Raw genomic sequence first — 23654 nt, 5'->3', positions numbered from 1 at the left:
TAGAAATAAGTGACTGCCACCTTTGGAGGCTACTAAGATATGGTGTTATTCAGAAAATGGGTTAAGTAAAGATGAAGAAATGTTCTTTTTTGTTAATACATGGAGGGTAAAGAGACCAGGAAGGATATCCTTTGGCAAACCCTACTGTCATAATGCATCCAGGCAATGGTGACTGATGCTAAGACCACTGGGGACCCCACTTAGGAAGTTGGGGACTTCCTAAGATGGAGGTTAGGAAGACAATATAGGTCAGTCTTAACATCAAAATAGAATTCCCCAGATAGGGCTATACCTCCAGGTATGACATAGGATAGCATCCTTATTCAGCCTGGGAACTCTCATACAGGCCCTGAGTCAGGTGGCATCCTGGGATCTACCCTCCCAGCTCCCAGGGAAGACAGTGACCGAGGAATACCAGGGATTGCCACCAGCCAAACTCAGAACATAGGTAATTCTACAGGAAAACGACCCATTTTCCTCCCAGTAAATAACAAGGGGGAAAAAGCCACTCAAACAAGAACAGAAGGAGAGGAGTTGTGATAGTCGCACAACCGTGTGAGGACAGGCCTTGTTTGGATACAGTGAGAACAAGTCAATTAACCAGGAACTATTGAAGCTGGGCATGATGGTGCATGCTTGCAATCCTAACACTTGGGAGGCTGAGGTAGAATTGTGCAACTGAGGGCAACCTGGGCTACACAGTGAGTACTAGGCCAGTTAGTATATATATATAAAGGCCTGTCAAGTCAGGTTTGTGTCCCCAAATGTCCTTCAGTGTATGTCCATCCACCAGAGCCAGATTAACCTATCTATGGTCATAACCTTAAATATGTAAATCTTAAAGTGATGCTTAAAATCTTTCAGAACAAACTGCAAGCATTGCAATGAGACAGGCATCCTTAAAAGTTATGGCATTTAAGACACTATAATTAAGCTTTTGTGATGAGGGCTTATGAAAAGCATCTGTTATTTAACCTACTGGTGATATAGGACAGTCAGTTCATGGCTTAATATTTACAGATGCTAGTACTTTTGGAAAATTCCACTTGCTAGGTTAAGAACTAAAATCTTGAGAGGGCAGATTGCTCTACTACCTCAATGCCAAAGACCAGTAGCTTTTACTCTGCCCCCTGACCCCACTTACTTCACTAGAATCATCCTTTTAGAAATATTCTGAGTATCTAGAATAAGGTTTACATATTAATGTGGCTAGAATACTAGTTCTTGTGCCTCTTTATGGAGGAAACTAAGCTGCCTTTGTTAGATTTGTTTTAATGAGCTGGACTCTTGAGATGTTTCCATTTATAAATGTAACAATTAGAAATAGCTGATCCTACTTCACTACTGAGCATGTGTTATGCTAATCATTGTTTTTCTTTTTAATTTCTTGTCTTTCCACCAACAAAAGTCTGAATATGTTCCATCATTTGAAGATGTTTGGGCCTATTCTTGCTCTTTGTAAGAACAAAAGTACTACACTCAAAAGACTGCTTTCATTTGGAGTTTATGAATTGCTTTTTAAAATGTAGTCATTAGTCCCAATTTCTTTCTGACAGATTTCTTGAACTTTTATATGGTTTCTGAAAGATTTTCTCAAAGGAGGTATTTTTACCTTCCCAAGTGTCCAGATTCCTGCTGTCTCTTCAGTCTTGTTTATTAAACTCACTGGGCTGGTTTCAGAGTTCATGCATTTCCTGTCTTTCTCCTCATTTTTCTCTAACGGTGCCTAAACATTTGTTCCAAGCTCAGGTCCTCTCCTAGCCGCAGGGAAGCCTTCATCAATTCCTGCTGCTACTGTTCTGCCTCCTCGAGCAGGAACCTGTCACTGCACACATCTTGCTTGTCAAAATCCTATTTTCACACCTTATTAGGATTTCAGCAGGACGAGGACAGAGTTTACCCCTATGCTATTTGGGAAGATAGGTTTGCTAAAGGAATAAGGCAAATAAGATTTCAGCAGAAATTTTTGGTTTCAGAAGTTTTAAGACAAAAATTCTATTTAAATAGATTGCTTTTTAATGTCTTCAATTTGCCTGCATGTTACAGAGGCTTGGGATTATTTAATTGTAATGTTCATAAATATTTTTGTGAGTATGCCTTTTGTTACATAACGGTCTCACACTGTTAACCAGGCCAGCCTGAAATTCAGTACATAACTCAAAGTCACAGGAATCCTCCTGCCTCAGGCTCCTGGGTGCTGAGATTACAGAAGTGAACCATCACATCTGGTTTAATTATTTCTTTTTAAATGAAACTGAGAAGAAACCATGCATATGCCCATGTGTATGTGTGGTGAGGAGGTGGTGTTATATTGATCTTGCTCTTTGCCATTTCTGGTTATTTTAATTTGTTCCTGTGGATTTAAGTTGCTTACCATTTGGTGTCGTTTCTTTGTTCCAGCACAACTTTGTTCCCACCTGTATGCTTTTTGTTTTTGTTGTCAAATGCATTGCATTTCTGCATTTGATTTTTAAATTTATTAAGAGAAGAGAAAAATGCTATTATACAATATTTAATTTTAATTTTGTTTTATGGTACTAAGGATCATATTTGGGAGCTTTATCCATGGTAGGAAAACAATCTACCACTGAGCCATATCCTTAGCCCTTGGTTCTTTGAGATGGGGGCTAAGTAGATCAGCCTGACCTTGAACTTGTTAGCCCAGGCTGGCCTTGAACTTGGAATCTTCCAGCCTCTGTCTCCTAAGTGCTAGGATTATAGGTGTATGGCAATTCCTGTAAATTCACTTGTTTGACTTAATTATTTTTCTCAGCACTTTGAATGTCATCCCAGGGCCTTCATTGTTTCTGATGAAAAGTCAGTACTATCTTACTGGAGTTCCTTTGTCCATGACATTTTACCTTGTTGCTTTCAAGACTTTAGTTCTGTCTTTTTTATTGTTTTTATTTGTGTGTGTGTGTGTGTGTGTGTGTGTGCGCGCGCACGCTTATTATATATGCACATGTGTGTCCAGGTGTGTGCATGTGCAGAGGCCAGAGGAGGATGTTAGGTGTCCTGATCTATCACTCTCCACCACCACCCTCCACCTTATTATTTTGAGACAGGGTCTCTCCCTGCCCTGGAACTAGGCTGGCAACCAACAATCTTCCCGTCTCTGCTCCAGCAGCACCAAGGTTGCAACTGTGCAGGCATACTTGGCTTTTTATGTGGGAGATGGGATCTGAATTCAGGTCCTCATTCTTGGATAGCAAGCATTCTTACCCACTGAGCCTTGTCTTTCAAGATTTTGAGTATGATGTGTCTGAGTGTGAACCTCTGTCTTTGAACCCTCTTGAGTTTCTTAGTTATGTAGAGCTTAGTGTTACCAAATTTAGGAAGTTTTCAACAATTATCTCTTTGTGCATTCTTTTACTCCTTTTTCCTTCAGGGACTTTTTTTTGTCTTTTTGAAGCAGGGTCTCCCTGTAGCCCCAGCTGTCCTGGAACTCACTATGTAGACCAGGCTTGCCTTGAACTCACAGAGATCTACCTGCCTCTGCCTCCCAAGTGCTGGGACTACAGGTGTGCGCCACCACGCCTGGCTACTTCAGGGACTTTTATGTTGTATATATTGGTGGATTTAATGTTGTCTTATATTTCATTAAGACTATGTTCATAGGCTGAGCATGGTGGCGCACACCTTTAATCCCAGCACTCAGGAGTCATAAGCAGAGGGATCTCTGAGATCAAGGTGAACCTGGTCTACATAGTGAGTTTCAGGCCAGCTGGGGCTACTGGGAGACCGTGTCTCAAAGAAGACACAAAAAAGGTCATCTATTTCTTTCTGCTTTTTTCTGTTCTTCAGGTGGCATTAATAGAGATATCAGTCTATCCTGAGGATTGTTTATGCTTGACCTCTAGTAGATCTTTCATTTTGGAAGTTGAATTTTCCAACTCTAGAATTCAAAATGTTCTCTTTATAGATTTTCTCTATTGAGACATTATTACCTTAGGAAGGCTTCTCTTAGCTCCCTCTTTGTTTAGCTCACTCTCTGCAAAACGTGGAGCTGATCTACCTTTCCTTTCCTCGAGCTACCAGACTTCTCTTAAGTACTTGCCAGCAGAATCTCTTTAAAATAATTGGTGCACATAGACATGAACTTATCCATGCTATATTACTCATAAAGTCAACCCCAGCTTGAGAGCTACTGAGGTTCTGTTCTCACAGTCTGCTCCTTCCCCAGGCACTACACTACCAGTAGCTTTTCTTGGAGTTCTGTGAGTGATGCAAAGGGTAGTGGTGGTAGCCCTTGGTCATCTTAGTTGCCTCTTCTGGGCATGAGCCTCACCTTATGGATGAGCAGGGGCAATATCAAACCAGAACTTCATGTTCTTGATATACTTTGCCTATGATAGAGCTTCTGCCCTATACAGAAAGTATTAGAAGGACTCCCTTTTTCCTTCTGGGGTTCAAAGGGAGGCCCATCTTCTTGGTCACACTCACCCAGGGTAAAATTTCTGTCACTTGAGATTGGGCAAGGAGGAAGAGCAGGTTAAATGCTTCGGAATCTCACTTTTCTTATCAGTATTTAGTATGTTTTTCATGACCAGATTGTTTTCTCTGTTATATGTCCTTAGAACCATTTATGGAGACTTTAAATGGTTTTGTAAAAAAGAATTTCACTAGTTATGGTAATTTATTTGGAGTTAGGCTCCAAGGAACTTGGGGTACTTCTAGTCTAACACAAAGTCCCAGAAAATAAACTATAATTTTTCAAACATATTTTACCTTTTGGCTCTCATCAATCCACACAGTCTTTTCCTCTCTCAATCTGAAATAGGAAGGCTTTTTATCATAGAGTCCAACAATTTCGGTTAAAAGAACATTTTAACTTTTGAATCTGTAAATGGCATTTAATTTAATTTGCCTTAGCAACTTAGATTTCCTAGCATGGATGAGGGAGAAATTTTTCTCTGACCTGCCAAAACCCTTGTTTGCTCAGCAATTTAAGTCTCTTTGAGAACTTCAAAGTACTAGGATGGAGGAGGAGGGTCTTTTAGTCCTCTGGCACAGTCAGTTCCTGGTGATAGTGAAGAAATTCTTATGAGCCACCCTTTTCCAGTCATCATCCACACGCATGAACTGTTGCCCATTATATTTGTAACCCTGGCACTTTTGTATTGTTGGGTTTAATGCCAGTAGCTGGTACCCTCAGAAATGGTCTCCACAGCAGGGTAATTATTCTCAGAGAATCATATTTTCACAGTTAATGGACTATCTGATAACTTATTTGAAGACAAAGGTAGACCCATTACTTATTTTTTGTATGGCCTTTGAGCTAAGGATTTTTAAATAGATTTATTTTTGTTTATGTGTATTGTTTACTGGCATGTATGTATGTTACATGTGTGCCTGGTGCCTGTAGAGGCCAGAAGATGGCATTGGATCCCTTGGAACTGAGGTTCCAGACAGTTGTGAGCCACCAAGCAAGTGCTGGGAACTGAACTTGGGTCCTCTGCAAGAGCAGCCAGGGCTCTTAACTGCTGAGCTATCTCTCCAGCCCCAAGATATTCAAAAATATTTTTTAAATGATTGGAAGTAAAACTATTTTAGGATACATAAAAATAGGAACTCTGAATTTGTGTCCATACATAAAATTTTCTTGGCACATGGCCGTGCTCAGGTGTTTGTGGGTGATGTGCTTCCCCTTCTGCACTCCAAAAGCAGAGTAGAGTAGTTGGAACAGATACTTTGAGGTCTGCAAAACCCACAATATTGCTCATCTAATACTTATGAAGATAGGCTGACTAGATTCAGCAGATGGACAAGCAGTGGGAATGGCTACGGGTGCCGACAACACAGTGGACAGTAACAGGGATGACAGAATATATGGGCTCCAATGTGTGTGTGGGAGGCTATGGGAGGGTACCATTTGGGAAGTGGGTATATAGATGAAAAAGATTATGTGGGATGTTCTGTATGATATGCACACAAATCAACAAATTAATGAAAAAGACATATTTGAGGAGGAAGCATAAAAATTTACTTCATGTTAATTAGTAGGGATGATAAACATTACACTTTATATCCATACACAGGTGCCAAGGATCTGAGTGTAACTGACTGTGACTAGTAATAATCAGATACATAGAGATTAAAGGCACACATGCAAACATCTAAGTATTAGTAGCATTAAAAATGTAGGAAACAGCATATTAGAAAATGAAATGGAGATCTTCTTTAAAAGGTAAAAACTCATTTAATTCTATGTCTTACAGGGCCTATATACTGAGTTCAATATTGTATAACTGTATTAATTCAACTGTGAGCCTAAAAATTTACAGCTACTTTTGAAAGAGATGAATCCTTGCTGTGGAAATTGTTACTGAATATATTAAAGCTGTAATGAAATTCTTCTTCTAATCATGGGGTTATTAAATTAAATAGAGTAAAAAAAAGGATATTAAAATAAGGATGGGTGTGGTGGCACATGCCTTTGGTCCCAGCACTCACGAGGCAGAGGCAGGTGGCTTTCTATGAGTTCCAGGCCAGTCAGCACTACTTAGTGAGACCCTGTCTCAAAACAAAAAATAAATAAATAAAATAAGACCTAAGTGCCCTTCCCATCTATAAACCTGCAGTTTTCTAGGAATCTCACAAGAGCTTTCTTTTATGATAAAAGACAAATCTTAACCACCTCATGCAACCTTTGTGACCTATGGTTTTACCTTATTAGGTTGTAGTCCTTTGCAAGGCACCTCAGGAGTTTCACTTATCAAAAAAGAGGGGAAAGGAGGTGGTGGGGAGGCACCTTAGAAACCCTTCCAACAGGGATGGAGAGATGGCTCATCTGTTAAGAGCACATTCTGCAGTTCCAGGGAAGGCAAGTTCTGTTCCCAGCACTGACATCAGGGCAGCTCACATTCACCTGTAAATCCAGCTCCAGGGGCTCTGATGGCCTCTTCAGGTCTTTCTGGGCACCACACTCACATGTACAAACACACACAAACATGCACATGTACACATAATTTAAATTAAAAAAATATTTATTTTTTGGTCTTCTTGAGACAGGGTCTCCCTATAGCCCCAACTGGCCTGGAACTCGCTATGTAAACCAGGCTGGTCCTGAACTCACAGAGATCTGCCTGCCTTTGCCTCCTGAGTGCTGGGATCGAAGCTGTGCACCACCACAACTGGCTAAGACCCTGTTTTTTCAAACAAGATGGAAGGCTGAGACTGACACCAGAGGTTGTCTGTCCTCTGACCTACATACACACATACATTTTTAAAATTTTATGGGTATTTTGACTGCATGTATGTAAGTGCACCTGTGTCATGTGATGCCTGAGGAGTTGCAGGTGGTTATGAGCTCCCATGGGGTGCTGGGAATGGAACCCTGGTCTCTATAAGAGCAACAAGTGCTCTTAACTGCGGAGTCATTTCTCTAACACCTCCTCCCCTCCAATTTTTTTTATTAAACACTAAAAATTCAAAAAGAAAAAAAATCAGCTCCCCTAGTTTTCACTGTAAGTAAAGCAGTGCTTGTGATGGTTTTTAACAAAATATATAATTTTTTTTGGTCTTTTTGAGACAGGGTCTCCCTGTAGCCCCAGCTATCCTGGAACTCACTATGTAGACCAGGTTGGCCTTGAACTCACAGAGATCTCTGTCTGCCTCTGCCTCCTGAGTGCTGGGATTAAAGGCGTGCACCACCACGCCCGCCTCAAAATATATAATTTTAAGATTCAAAATGTGTCGTCATAGAGCCCAACAAGATAGAAAAAGGAGAGAATTTCAGGAGAATTACATTTTAAGTTAAGCTAGAAACAAAAATGCTGCTGATTATTCTGTAAGCTGATTTTACTCAAATAGAATACTTCTTAGATGTTGTAAATTTCCCCTGGTTTCCTGTTTGATCTTAAATTATGGCATTCTGACGATTTTCCCTGAAGTTAATAAATTTCTCTTTAATTTTAAAGAAGTCTTATTCCTTGATTGATGTTCAGTTCTTGGAGGAAGTGTGCCTTTAAAAATATATACATTATATGTGTTATATGTACATATTCATGAAGGGGTGCACCAGTGTGGAAGCCTGAGATTGATGTCCAGTATCCATCCTCCTCAATCATTCTCTACCTTTTTGCGTGTGTGTGACAGTCTCTTACTGAACCTGGAGCTTATGGATTTACCTAGGCTGGCTGACCAGTGAGATCTGGAGATCTGTACGTGTGCACTCCCCAGAGCTGGGGTTCTAGATAAGCCCGGTGTCTGCCTTCTATCTGGGTTCTGGGGATCCCAACTCAGGTCCTCATGCTTCTGCAGCAGGCACTTTATTGACCCAGTCATCTCTCTAGCCTCAAGAAAGTGTGCTTTCTCAGGTTATGTCTGCATTAGATCAAACTCCCTGAGCATCTATTTATTACTTCAACTGAAAGAAGTCAAGTATTTTTCACGTGATATACATTCATTAAAAATGAAAGATGAGATACAGGAATTGAAGGTCTCTTTTTTTTCAGAGCTAAAGTCTCATGAATCTCAGGGTGGCCTCAAACTTGCTATGTAGCTGAGCATGACTTTGAACTTCTGCTCCTCCTGACTCCACCTCCTGAGTGCTAATCCTTACTGGATTTGATCCAACTAAACATCCAGTATTTTCAAATAGACTGTTTTCCAGAATCAGGCCCTTGGTCTTCATCCTATGTAATTACATATATATATATATATATATATATTCCATAGTTATTTGTGTATATTATATACTTATATATAGTATGAATATTTAAATCTATAGATATAAAAAGATTGACTGTAATAATATCATATAAAGAATGTAGCTTTAGCCTCTAAATGTGCTAAAAATTGAATACTTGGGTAATGCCCTTTAAAGGTAATGCTTTACAAAGGAATGTGATTCATAGTCAACTATCATTGTTCCATAGAAAAGAAGATGTTGATTTACCTGGCTGTTACTTAAGGATGAAGACAATTTCAGTAGTTTTTAAAAAAGATCTGAGACTAATATTAATTGATGTTTCTTATAAAAAATTTTTATTTGCCCAAGTTAATAGTTTACCTGTATTGTCAAGTAATGTGCCTTTTTAATCTATGCTTAAAAACAACAGTATGCCACATTATAATCCTTGGTTATCAAAGGATTCAAGTTCTTTTTGGTTTGGGGAACAGGTAGTGAGTGAATCAATGTAATTTCTAAAACTGAAAACTCTTGAGCATTTTTGCTAATAAAATTCAGAGGTATACACAGGTCAGTTTATCAGTTGAAACCAAATTGTTGTCATGTTATTTATTTGGTAGAGATTTTGAAAATGAGTGGTTTCCTGTTTTGAGCCTAACATATTAGAAACGCTGTTGTACAAAGTGTGGTTTATACAGGGCATCTTCTCCTCCCAGGTCTACCTGACCAGAACCACAGCTGTGCTTCTATGTCAATTGCTTTCTGGAACATTTTTGTTTCTTTTTTCCAGGCATCTAGTGGGAATTATTATTTCATTCCCTACATTGTGACGCCATGTGCTGATTATTTTTGCTGCGAGAATGATGCCCAAAGGCGAGCCTCGGAGTACATACAACCCAACTGGGACACCATCCTGGGCCCACTATGTATGCCCCTGGTGGACAGGTTCATTACCCTCCTTAAGGACATCCATGTGACCTCATGGTAATTTTCTGAGATTCTTGAAAATTTTTCACTTCACTTTGAGGGTGGGTATGTGTGGAATACCTTGAAGTGTCCAGGATGCCCAGAGGATGGGGAAGGTTGGCCATCCACTTAAAAAATATCCTGGAATTCACTATTGCTCCCTTGGTGCCTCACTGAGCTGAGTTCCTGAGATGAAGCCAGAAGAGAAGATGAGTTACATGGTTAGAATTGGGCCTGAATCTAGTCCTAACTCCCCATGTCCTGTGTTACCTTAATATGTAACTCTTCTTCACTGTGGCTTTTTTTTTTCCTCTAGAAAACAGGGACGTTAACTCAGTGATTGTTTTTAATGATCTCTTTCAACTTTGAGAGTCTGTGTCTTAAGATAATTTCTGAACATGGCTTTGTACTCCCTCAGTTACTCAGGTTCTTAAAATGCCAGAGAAAGGTCATTCTGACCTTAAGTTCTTATGAGCATGGGTTGATTCAAGCTGTAGCCAACCTGACCTCAGGATGTCCTGTGACATGTTATCTGTAGATTTATGTCATGTGGTATGGCATACTCACTCAGAGGTATACAAGTTTGAATATGAATCCTGGCTTAGATGATTCTTCACTTGGTAGCCTTGGGAAAGTCATTTCCGCTCTTTGAAACTCAGTGTTTAAGAAACCGTACCTTCAATGTTTGTAATAAGTTAAAGGCAGGAAGTTAGTCTTAATTGAAAGATTCAGTTTTGTTTGCAGCCAATTTAAAGGATTTATTCCTGCAAGTTGTGTCATAAGAAGGATTTGTTCTTACAAAACAAATGAAAATTCAAAGGCCTGGCAGAAATGACTGGGAATAAAATTTCAAGGTCCTCGTGTCATGCTTTCACTCAAATTATGGTACTCTGAACTGTGGAGGGTTATCATTAAAATCTTGGCATGAGAGTCACCCATATTAAGTCTTCTCACCTTTTCTATCCTGTTGGCCTCTTCTCTGGATGCAGATATTAGTGGGAAAGAAGCCTGGCAACCAACATGGCAGCACACTAATAGGGGATTTCTTTGATACTTTATCAGCTATCTTATGAAAAAGAAATGTTTTATTCTAATTTAGTAAGCAATTTCTCTCAGTGACATATGTTCAGATATAACAGAGGGAGATAGCTTGAATCTACCAGGTGAATCAGGTCTTTGCAAGAAATGGGTTCAAGTTTGTTTCTCCTTCAGTGAATCTGTTTATTAGGAGGAAAACAAGTTTTATCACATGTTTTACTTTCTGAGGACTCAAAATGCCTTTTGGTGAATTTCACCTGGTGGCTGGCATCTGATGATAGTTAAGAAGTTGAATGGTGCTTCTGGTTGAAAAAATTCTATAATAGGGATGCCAGGTAAGGTCTTAGTCCAAGTGCTAATTCTGGCAGATTTATAAGCTATCTTGAGTCTTATGCTAAAAATCACTTTGAAAACATTTCCAAAACTACAGTCATTAGCAACATCCTCCCTGGTTACCAGAGCAGAAATGCCTATACATTTATTACATATCTGATGTCTCCAACACATATGACATAGTTTTAGTTATTGAAAAGTTACTGTTCTTATTATATTTTGTTTATTTAAATGTTTTTCAGAATTACCCTGGAAAACAAGACTAAAATCTAACTTTTTACTTCTCAGGCTAAACCAATAACACTTTAGTAGCTTTAATGCCTTTATAGTCTGCCAAATGGGCAATGGCTGTCACCCAACTTAATGACTCATTCAATTAATGACAGAATTTTGAACACTGGCAGAATCTGCTAATTTGCGCATCATTAGGGTAATAGCAGTTGACAAATAAGGAAATAAAGATGAAAGATGATATTTTTACATTAGAACCCTCTTTTTTTAGACTGTCACTTTATTCTCTAAATGTTAACTGAGGTCTTATTGTGAGCATTGGACCAGGCTATGTACTGCATGTACATTTATGTGCCATAGTTTTTTAATTATTCAGAGTAAGTGCCATTTGTTCCTATTTTGTCTGTTTGTTTTTCTTTCTCTAAAGGTGATTATTTAATTTGGTTTACTTTTTCTTAATGAGCAGTTTCATTTTGCTCTGTACAGTTAGATCATTTTAGCTTCTTAATGGGTTGACAGTATTACTGCTTGCTAATGCCCAATCTCTATTTAAAATCACTTGGAAAATAGTCAAGACATTTAAATCAGTCTATGGTCATTGTAAGTTGGCCTCTGTCCCACCAAATTAAGATGTTTTTCAAGGTTTAAATCAAGTACCAGATAGTGTATTTAAACTGTTCCAAAAGTTTTTGCATATCCTCTTATTATCTAGATGCTCACAAGGGGAATTTTGTATTTTATATTAGAAAAACATTCTGGCAGACAAATATAACAAGGAAAGCTAGGGGTGAAGGGCAAAGTTGTCTGCAAATTTCCTGGCATGACCGCTGTGTACCACTTTTTGGATTCTTAGGGATGCAACACCAGTTTCCAGTTATCCTTCAGCTAGGAACAGCTTCATGACTACTAACTGGGACCACTTAGTAAATGAGAATGTTTTAAAAGTGAATTGCCTATGTTTCATGTTTTTTGACATTTTGTTTGGTTTATGATAATCTCTTGTTAGTGGTGAAAACAAATATTTCAATAAACTTCCTTCATGCCTTATATATATTTAAGAATGAGGGAGGTACATTGAATGTCCTGTGGGCTGTCTGAATTATTTCAGCTTTGAATAGATTTTTAAGGTTGTAGTAAACTGAGTTTTATTATCACTTACTGGTTCATTGCTACATTATGTGAACAAGAAATGCTGGCAGAAGGAGGCTTAGGGCTGGCCAAGGTCTCCTCCATGTTTTAACCCAAATCATGTCAGTGAGAACCATGCTGGTTTGAACACTAAAGAAGGTCCTGGATGTAGACAGATATGATAGGAGGTTTTTGTTTCCTCCTCCAGTGTGTATTACAAAGAAACCCTGTTAAATGACATCCGGAAAGCCAGAGAAAAATACCAGGGTGATGAACTGGCAAAGGAACTGACTCGGATCAAACTCCGCATGGATAACATTGAGGTTCTAACCTCAGACATCATCATTAATTTACTCCTGTCCTACCGTGATATCCAGGTATGAAGTATGCCTAGGTTAGGCTAGCATAGTCTTGATTTTTCTTGAGCATGAGGAAGTCCTCATATGAAGTACTATTATAGCAGGTGTATGATGAGGGAGCCGTTTTATATAAATAGAAACATAGGCTCATGTTAGGCTATCCAGCTTAGCTATTATGGCTGTTTTAGAGGTTTTTGTCACATTAGGGTTGGAGTGACCACTCCAACAAGAGGTCACATTGTATAGGCTTATTTAAAACAAGAAATTAAGAATTTAAAAGTTTATATATACTTTGTGATAGGTATTACTCCAAGCCATTTAAAATCCCAGTCCATTAAGTCTTCTTAATCCTATGGTTCAGGTGTACTCTGATTATTCCTACTCTACAAATCAGGAAATTTGAGGCTTAGAAAAATTAAGTAGCCTGCTCCTCAAAGTCACAGCAGATGGAGGTGAAGATTCAGACTAAAGCTGGCTGACTCCCCTGCCCTTGTCTTACTTCTGGTACTTCTCTGCCTTTGTCACATCCTTCTTTCTTTGCTACCACTTGTCATTGACAATAGGAATAGCCAAGGTATGTTCAAGAACCAGCAAATGCAGATATTTATTGCAGAAGTTACTGGAGACCAAGGTTGTGGGATGTGGTACCATGAAGGAAATTGAGCATTTTGCCTCCACATTTAGCCAGTGTTAACGGTAACTCGCCCCTTTTCCCTCTGGGGGCATAGAAAAAGGATAACATACTTTACTTATAGAATATTACAGAGCTACACTAGAGATGGTTGTTCTGTAAATGATGGAGGCATTGATTTATGACTTGGACCAAGAACAGAGTGAACTACAAAGGAACTCATGGCCTGGTGACACACAAATACAACTAACTGCTTTCAGTAATTGGTGGTGTTGGGAATTATTCTAATGATTACATCATCCCTATGCAACAAGAAAATGAAAGTGACCTTTCTTGAAGTGATTCCTTTTGTGTTTTGTTCATTTGTTTTGGAGAAGGGGTCTTATGCAGCCCAACTTGCCTCAAAGTTGCCATGTAGCCAAAGCTCACTTTGAACTCCTAATCCTCCTGCCTCTGCTTCCCAAGTGCAGGGATTATAGGTGTATACCACCATGCCCTGCTTTTGAAATGTTTTTTTTTTTCGAGTTGCTAGCTTTCTTCTGTCCTTGCATTCATGTATCCCTTCATTTCCTAATTTTGCATTGGTAGAACTTAGACTCAAAGAAGAGCTGGAAGGTTCCTTGGATACAGACTTCTCTCTTCTGAGCCAGTAACATCAAGGTCTAGAACCAGATGTCAGGTTTCTGTGCAGAGGTCCTCTCTGGTGACTAACTGACAGTGAGTTGACCAATGCCAATGATTCTGAATCTGCGTGAAAGGGTAACTGGTAGCACTGTTAAAAGGGAGCCCAGTGGAGACATTTTTCCCTGAGTAATTACATAGCATTTAGAGCAATGATTTTTCATCATGAGGCATTTGGCTTCTGTGTGGAGACATTTTGGTTGTCAAACTGTGAGGGACAGGAATGCTATTGGCTTCTAGTAGGGTTGCAACTACCTATCAGACAATGCACAGGACAGCATCCACAGCAGAGATGTGGGCCCAAAACATCAACAGTGTTGCAGGTGAGAAATCCTGACTTTGATTCATTTGATTGATTCTGGCAAAATAACTAGGAAGTTTCTCCATTTGTGTGGGAAAATATCTAAGTTTCCTTGTGTATATATATCCAACTCACTTTAATACAGTCCCATTGCTGGTGATGACGCTCCTACACTCAACACATAACATCATCTTGGTTGGTAGGCTCACTTGCTTTCTTTTCTTGCTTTTGATTTAATTTTCCATTGATCCTTTTGTGCCCTTTGGTAGCAGTAGTTCCTTTTCTGTCCTCTTCTCTCTCATTCATCTTTTCTGATTATTTTTCTATATTTGTAAAGGCTACAATTGCCAGGCATGGTCATACATTCCTTTAATCCCAGCACTGGGGAGGCAGAGGCAGGCAGATCTCTGTGAGTTCAAGACCACTCTGGTCTACATAGCAAGTTCCAGGCCAGCAAGGGCTACATAGTGAAAGCCAATCCCATGAACCAAACCAAAACAGTAGGCTATAATTAGCTCCATTAAATACTGTATGTAACGAAAAGTTTATCTTAAATTTGGAGGCTGTCTTATGTTTATAACTGTTCAGAGAAATCTTCGAAGTTGTGTTTCCTTTCTTTCTCACTCTGAGACCTTTTGCCAACAGGACTATAATGCGATGGTCAAGCTGGTAGAAACACTGGAGATGCTGCCTACGTGTGATTTGGCTGATCAACATAATATTAAATTCCACTATGCATTTGCACTAAATAGGTAAGAATGACTGTATATAGGGTTTGCAAACACCTGATGAATTCTTCTTTTTATCAGCACTCATCAGGTATGAGACAGGTCATATGCCAACAACTGCCAAGGGTATAAAAATGGGTAAGGTACAGTCTCTTTGTCCTGTGGGACTTTGCGTATATATTGAATTATAAATATTCTAGCTATGAGATCAGACATGGTGATAAGTGGTTTAATAAAGGGGTTGTCCAAGGTGATTCAAAAGTATAACAGAGGGAAGGAGTTATTCTGCTTAGGGGTAGAGAAGCTTCTCTGTGTTTTCTGGGTTGAGTTTTGAAGAATTACATCATGGATGGGAGAGGGTAGGGTGTAAGGAATTGTGAAAAAACCATTCCATTTGGCCTGAGTTGGAGCATAGTGTTCTTTTGTGCAAGGTGTATTGGAAAATCCAGTGCAACTAGAACACGAGATGCTAGAGAAGCAATGCAGGATGTAAGAGTCAGCATAGAGAATGGGATGATGGGCATGGAGAAGGCATTGATAGTATCTTGTAGGCTATGGGGGCCTAACTGAAACAATAAGATTGATGTTGTATGATAGGCAAGCACAGAGTTAGTTTTATGTACTTTTATAATCTGAACTTAGGAAATCAAAGTGCTAAGCCTATGTAGACTGTATGTTAAACTTGGAAAGCCCTGCTTAGAGACCACAAGCCTTAAAAGCTTAAATAATTTGATGTAACAAAGAGCCTGAAACTCCAATGATTTAAATAAGATTGAAGTTTTCTTTTTGCAAAGCAGGGTAGAGCTGAATAGACCGGGCTAGTGGCTCAGCACTGCTCTGGGAATTGTTTTTGGACATAAGACCCAACTGTTTTATAAGTTCTCTTCATCTTCTAGAATGTTGGCCTCATCTGCATGGTTGAAGCTAGGTCACTACGACTGTGTGACAACCTATGGAACAGTATTGGGGTGGCGGGGAAAGCAAGCATATTGGGGGAAAGGAAAGTGATTTTCTTTAAAGTGAATTACTGCTTCTTACATTTCCTTGGTGAACACTCAGTCACATGACTTCCATCTTGCTGTAAGGGAAGTTGGGAAATGTAGTTTCTAGGTAGGTGGTCATATGCCTATCCAAACATGACTACTAGGGTTTTGAAGGATAACTAAGAGTTTGCTACTTCAGACTTACGAAATCCCAGGTAACTGAATGCTTTAGTTCTACTGTCTCCCTTCCTTCATTGATAATATATAGGAAGAAGTAAATATTTTAAGAATCATGCCTAGATCCCCTCTCTCTTGCCCCCGGTTGGAGCTGCTACTTAATATTGTCAAATCATCCAGAGGAGCCTTCTGGCAATGCATTCAACTTAGCTTGAGAGCCGATGGGGTCTGTCATGTCCTCATCAACCTTTGAGTGAATGACATTTTCAACAAGGGGTCCATAAAGCGAGGGTTCAGAGCGTGCTGGAAATTCTTGCATCTGGTTTCCTAGCCTCAGAGGCTGTACCTTGTTTCAGCAGTTGGATTAAGCGTCAAAACAGGAGCCAATGGCTTCCAGGAATCATATAACCCCCGCTTCCTTTCTCTTTTAAGTCAAGATAAATTTTTGTGGATAGTAAAAGGTGTGGATCTTAAGTATAAAATTTGATGAGTTTGAGAAATTAATATACCCAAGTAAACAACATCTCTACCAAAATTTAAAAAAAAAACATATTCATCATCACAGAAGTTCCTTGTTCAGCTTTGTAGGCAGCCCCTCCCTTTCCATAGGTAACCAATGTTGTAGCCTCAATCTTCATAGATTATTTTTGCTGGTTTTTGAACTTCATATTAATGGAACCCTACAAAATGCTCTTTTCATGTCTTCTTGATTTCAGCTTCATGTTTGTGGGATTCATATATGCTGTTGTGTGTATCACTAGCATTTTTGTTGCTGTAGAATATTCCATTTGTATAGATATGCCATGATTTCTTCATTTAATTGATTATGGGCCTTTAGGTTGTTACAGATTTGGAATATTAAAAACAATGCTTTTATGAACATTTTTGTACATGTTTTATATAGATAGATATACACACATTTGTGTCGGATATATAGTATATACATGCACTAGATACCAGCAGATGATGATGGGATTTTGTTTCATTTAGGGGAGGAAGCTTCAAGGTTTCTATGAAAATGTATTCTCCTTCTTCCTTCCCTCTTTCTCCCCTCCCATCTTTCTCTCCCTCTTTTCTCTCCCCCTCTCTCCCCTCCCCTCTCTCTTTCCTCCCCTTTCTCGCCTCCTCCCTCCCTACAGTGTATTTTAAAGGCAACAAACCAAAGTGGGGGAATATCTTAAGAATGAAGGCAAGCCTTTATTAAGCCTGAGAAAACAAAGTCTAAGAACTCTGTTCCCCCAGTGTAATGGGATCCAATTTTAGTAACACTTACCTCCACTTGATTGTTCCTTGATTTATATGAATTAAATGTATTATCAATTATGAGGCTCTTGGGGAAATTCCTGGCACACTTAAAGTTGGTTTGTTAAATGAAAACCAAAAGCCATGTAAGTTGCTCATTTCTTTCAATTCTAGAGTAGAGGATACCTATTGTTAAACAGTGGATGAATAATTACCATCCTGTCAAATGACAAAAACCATAAAACAGGTTTGAAATGGAAATTTGGCATCTAAGAAATGGATATGGCAGGATGAGATGATTCGGAGACAAAAACATTTCTAAATTGGAGGCAGAATGGCTAGGGCTGCATGTAAAAGAACCAATTTCTCTTTTGCTTTCTGGTCTGATTGTCTCTTGTCAGACACTGGCTCTGTATTGCAGGCCAGGCAAGGATCCTGAGTGCTAAGAACCTTATTTTTCACCCAATAAGCTAGGGGCTTCCTATTGCCTCATTTATATATGCAATCCAGTCTTGAAGTTCATGTTTCTGTTTGAACTTGTCTAGCTGTCAGCATAGGTGCACCAGAATATGACTTTGTGTATAGTTTTGAGGAAGTTAGTGGTACTACCTTGTATCTATTTAAAAAAAAAAAGAATGCTCCTGCACTACAGATGACCTTTAACTCTTAGGAAGCGAACCAAAACATGGCCATAAATTAGTTACTAAAGGTTGGCAGGAATGAATGATGTTTGACCCTCAGATGGCAAGGGCTCCCTGTCGGTAAGAAAGCTGGCTTGAGCCAGCCAGCTTTTCCTGGTATCTTCCACTTCACTGCATTCAAAGCTACTTCAAGTTTCCACTGAGCTGTTAAACTGCTGGCCTCTCAATGGCATGGAATTCTTTATGAGCAACTTTTTATTTGTTATTGCTTTTATAGACAGGATTTTATTATGTACACTAATGCAGGTACAATATTCTAACCAAGGATCTAGCCAGTGGGCAGAAAGATGGTTCTATTAGTTTTTTTTTTAATTTTTAAATATTGTTTGTAACCATGATGTTACCCAAGAGAAACAATGTAAAGAAGGAAAGATTGTGTGTGGCACTCAGCTTCGGGAGTTTCAGACTGTCATCCTCTGGGCCTGTGATAAGGCAGAGCATCATTGTGGTGTGCTCATAGTAGAACATAGCCACTCAATGGCAGACAGGAGGCGAAGGGGCAGGGAACAAGATGCATCTTTCCAGAGCATGCGTCCAGTGGCTTATTTCCTTCAAGTAGGCTTTATCTCTTACCTTTTTTTGTTTGTTTGTTTGGTCTTTTTGAGACAGGGTCTCTTTGAGACAGGCTCTCTCTGTAGCCCCAGCTGGCCTAGAACTCACAGATATCTGCCTGCCTCTGCCTCCCGAGTGATGGGATTAAAGGCATGCACCACCACACTCGGCCCTTATTTCCCACTTTAAAAAAGTATTTTTATTTTATGTGTATGTATATTGCTTGCATGTGTGTATGTGCACCCATGTCGTGCAATGCCCACAGAGGTCAGAAGAAGGCTTTGGATCCCCTGGAACTGGAGTTAGGGATGGTTGTTAGCTGCCATGTGGGTGCTGGGAATTGAACCTGGGTCCTCTGCAAGAATAGTCAGAGTTCTTAACCACTGAGCCATCTCTCCAGCCCCATCGCCTAATTTTGTCTCCCAATAATGTCATCATATAATGAATCTATCAAGGGATTGATTAGATCAGACCCCTTAGAATCCAGTCACTTCCCAAAAGTCCATCAGCAGGCAACTAAGCCCCCAATATATGACCCTATTGGGGATATTTCATATTCACACTATCCCTGGCTCCCTAAAAGCTCATGTCCATCTCGTAATGCAAAATGCATTCAGTCTATCTCTGTGAGCCCCTGTAATCTTAATAGTTCTAGCATTGTTAAAACATCCAAAGTCTCTTGAGACTCCAGGTAAACTATTAGCTGTGAATCTCTGTAAAATGTAAAAGAAGGGTATGTACAACCTACACTCAATGGCACAGAGGAAACATTTCCATTCCAAAAAGGAGAAATGGGGGCATAGAAAAGAGAAATGGAACAAAAGTAAGACTAGGACCCAACAGGACAAACCTTAAATAGTATAGATCTGTGTTCAGCATCCATGGCATGTGGTGCTGTGATATGAGCTCCAAGCGAGTTTAGGTGGCCCTGTTGCTATGGCCTTGCTGTTTGCAGCCTGTATGGCCTCTCTTTTGGGATAGCTCTGCTCAATACCTACAGCTTTCTTCAGCTATTCCACATTTCTGACATCTCTAGTAGCTTTATCCACACAGCGTCACGTATTGCAACCCCTCTAGGGGTTGCCTATAGGGATCCTGATCTTGCCACACACTGCCTATCCTCCCAGGCTTTCTTTTGCAATCTAGGTGAAGCTTCATGACTCCCCTTAAGTCTTGCTTTCTGTTTGCTTCCAAAACAGTATCATATGGACAACATCAAGGTCTGCTACCAGTTTGAGCAGTATCTGAGCCCCTTGGACCATGACTTCAGTGGCCCTTGAGTGGCTGGAAGAATGAACATGGGAAAACATTTCCGTATGGTGACCTGATGTCAACTAGGAGCCCTGGAGCTCTCTTTCCAAATCAATGTCTTTCAAATTAGTTAAACTTTGTAACCTTGAGCCTGCAAAGAGCAGGCCTGGTGGGAAATGCCTGAGCTGCCCTCAAGGTATCTTTCCTATTGTCTTGATGTAACATACTTGACTGATTTTTAGTGACCCATGTCTCTTCAGCCACTTCATTTTCCCTGACCCCAACTTTACCTGCTGCTTTTCTGGGCAAGTTGCAAAATTTCCAAACCTTTCTGCTCAGTAGTCTCACTGTAAAGTTGGCTGAAAGCAGGCAACTAAAATGGTTGCCGTAGTCTGAATGCCTGACTCCCCTGAAATTTCCTTTGTCAAATTTGTTAGTTCATCACTTTTGAACTCATCCTCCTATAAATTCTCAGGACACTGTGGAGAAGTTCTTTGTCATCATCTAGTATGAATGCCCTCCAGTCTAGTTCCCAATAGAGGCCTGTTCCTATCTGAAATTTCATGAGCCTAGTCTTTGCTGCCTGTATTTCTATCAACATTCTAGTGTTCTGAGCACCCACCAGAATTACTGACCAAACTCTGGTTACAGTTTTTCTAGCCTGTGTTTCCAAATGTTTCCAGGATCCTCAGAAAAGACTAGTTCCAAAGACTTCTGAACCATATTATCAGGTAAACCCACAGCTAAAGCCCTATTGGCACCAAAATCTCTATTAGTCATTATTCTCTATAGACATAGAGCCAATAAGTTATATACGTATGTATATATGTGTATATATATGTTATACATTATATATAATTGTACATATATAATTATAGATGAGAATTGGATAGTTTGGCTTACACATTTGAAATCTGGATAGTCCAACAGTAGCCATCTGTACACTGGAAACTCTGAGAACCTGGTAGTTTCTCAGTCCAAATAGCTAGAAGCCTCCAAGTCTAAGGGGAACCAGTGGTGCATTCCCAGTCCAAGCCTTCATGTATGGAAGCTCCTTGGAAGGTGGCTCATGTGAGTCTGCACTGAAAAACTGAAGAACCTGGGGTCTGATATTTATAGGCAATTGAGGCAGCAGCAATAGACCACTTGCTTGGGAAAAAACAGAGCTTGCATGTGCTGGCTGGTAGACTAGTTTTTCCCTCTTTTATTCTATCTGGATCTCTAGATTTTTATTGGTGGATGGCGTCTACTTTCAGAGCAGATCTTTCCACCTTGATAACTGTCCCTGAAAATGGAGGCATGGGATAATAGACAAAAGTGACTTAATCCAGCATATATCACAGGAACTCCAATCTTGTTTCAGAACCCACAGCCAGGTCATTGTTTTTTCAAAAGGACACTTTGCCTAGGACAGTGGTGTGGGCTTGTCACTCTGGAATAACCATCAGCCTCCTTTCATCTCTTCTCTTTACATTCACTATCTCCTTTCTGTGGTTATATAAATAGCCATTCTGTATTACATGTTTGTCACCAGTGGAAAAACGATGTTATCTTCCCAATCATGGTACACTGTCCCCAGCTACCTAAAAGCAGATTACAAAAAGAAATATATTTGTTGCTGCTTTCCTACAAGTGACAACTTAGATGGCATCATAGAATCCAAACTCTGTATTTTAGAAAGGATGAAGAAAAAAGTAAAGGCCCCCAAATATAACAACAGGTCAGTTCAATCTGGGATGACAACTTCCTCATTTTAGCAGAGCATGCTATGTAGCACTAGCTTTTTAATGCTAAGGCTAATAATATTATGACATAATTAATTTCACTATTTGTAGAAGGATTTAGCTTATATTTTCTATGCCTACAGGACCACCAAAATAAGCCGTGAGATTCCACTTGAAATTGTTGGGCAATCTCTTTATTTTTTTTTGCTTTGACGTGATGGTAGCTGAATGGTGATATTGTTTTATAATATATGCTTTTGTCTAGATTTGGTTCTTATTGTGGTAAAAATACATGATCTAAAATTTGCTCTTGATGATTTGTAAGCTTGTGGTTCTGTAGTGCTAAATATGGTCTCCCTGTTATGGAACAGATCTCTAGAACCTTTTCAATCTCTTGTGTGTAACTATTACACAACTGTCTGCATTCCCCTCCCTCAAGCCTCTGGTAGCCATCATTCTTTCTAAGAATTGAGCTATTTATATACCTCCTATAAGGATAATAATACAGCGTTTGTCTTTTATGCCTGCCTTATTTGACTTAGCACAGTACAATTAAGGTTCGTCCCCATTGTTCTATGAACCAGAAATTTTTTCCTTTCTTTTTGAGACAAGGTCTCCCTTTGGCCCCACCTGGCCTGGATTGCACTATGTAACCAGGCTGGCCTCAAACTCGCAGAGATCCACCTGCCTCTGCTTCCCAAGTGCTGGTATTAAAGGTGTTTGCCACTATGCCCAGCCAAATTTATTCCTTTTTAAACCTGAATAATATTTCATTGTATAGGTAGACCACATTTTGTCCACACTTTGGACATTCAGGTTGCATTTGTCTCTTAACTATTGTCAGTCTTGTTCTTATGAACATAAGTGTGAAAATGTCTCTGAGATCCTGCTTTCAATTATTGTAGATATATACACAGAAGGATTGCTGAATCATATAGTTCATATATATATATATATCTTTCTTTTACCAGTTCTGCCTATGTGAAGATAAGTCAAAGGTCCTTCTCTACCATGGATGGCTTCACTTGGAAGCATGGAGGAAATAGTTCCTCTGTGTTGACCCTCCTCTTTGTCAACTGGACACTGATTCAAGTCCATCTGGTGGGGTCTCCACAGCCTCCTTGATCAAGAGGACAAGTGACTCACGACAGTTACAGGACATTTTGAGAGATGCTCATAGTCCCCTGGAACTAGTTGACCTAGGAGAGCAAGGAGCAAAAACTGTCCTTTATGTCCCTCTGACCAAATTAGTATAGGCCTCAAAGTATGTCTGTTAAACATCCAAGAAGGTTAGTTCCACCATTCTGGCATTTTTAATTACTGTGTGTCATGCAGATAAATCTTGGGTAATGACCAGTTGGTCTCAAATAAACCTTATCTAGAGATATATTTCTTGATCTGTTATGTATAATTTGTCAGTAGGTTGTTGGACTAATATGATTCCCTCTAGTTTTTAAAACCAGGTAGGCATTATTTATCTCTCGCATTTTCTGACCCCTCCATCATGGTTTCCCCAACTAAGGTTTCCCCATTTCCCCCCTTCTCCCTTAATAATACCCTTCTCCTACTGTCCTACCTCTCGAGTTCCTTCTTTCCCTTTATCCCCTAGGTTCCTGGTATACCCTTCCCTCCCCGCTCCCTTAAACTAACCCAATTTTTATCCACAGCTCCCTTATTAAGGCCTGTTTCCTACTGTTCTTCTCTTTCAGGTTCTTTCTTTTCCTTTACCTCCCTGGTTCCTTTCCATTATCCTGGTTCCTGTAGTTATGTCTGGATACATACTCACTTATCAGGGTTTGGTTCTAGAATCCACATATGAGGGAGAACATACATCGATTTTTTTTCTAAGTCTCTGTTACCTCAATTAGTATAATAGTTTCTAGTTCCACCCATTTACCTGCAAATTCCATGATTTCATCTTTCTTTACTACTGATTAGAACTTCATCGTATAAATGAACCACCTTTTCATTATCCACTCATCAGTTGAGGAATATT

At 39.6% G+C, this 23654-nt stretch overlaps 1 protein-coding gene across 1 annotated transcript in view; it reads left to right on the top strand.

Annotated features, from left to right (window-relative positions):
* The window catches only part of Map3k15 (mitogen-activated protein kinase kinase kinase 15), a 139080-nt gene that overhangs the window by 34331 nt on the left and 81095 nt on the right, over positions 1-23654 (top strand). The window contains exons 4-6 of the mRNA XM_029564781.1: positions 9423-9616; positions 12537-12705; positions 14946-15052. Of these exons, the coding sequence (XP_029420641.1) occupies positions 9423-9616; positions 12537-12705; positions 14946-15052 (470 nt within the window). The remainder of the gene's footprint in view (positions 1-9422; positions 9617-12536; positions 12706-14945; positions 15053-23654) is intronic.

This window comes from Nannospalax galili, unplaced genomic scaffold, assembly GCF_000622305.1.
Source record: "Nannospalax galili isolate Female #2095 unplaced genomic scaffold, S.galili_v1.0 scaffold217, whole genome shotgun sequence".
Taxonomy (NCBI): Eukaryota; Metazoa; Chordata; class Mammalia; order Rodentia; family Spalacidae; genus Nannospalax; species Nannospalax galili.
The sequence above is the reverse complement of the archived record's forward strand: the minus strand, read 5'-3'. Positions and strand labels throughout refer to the sequence as shown.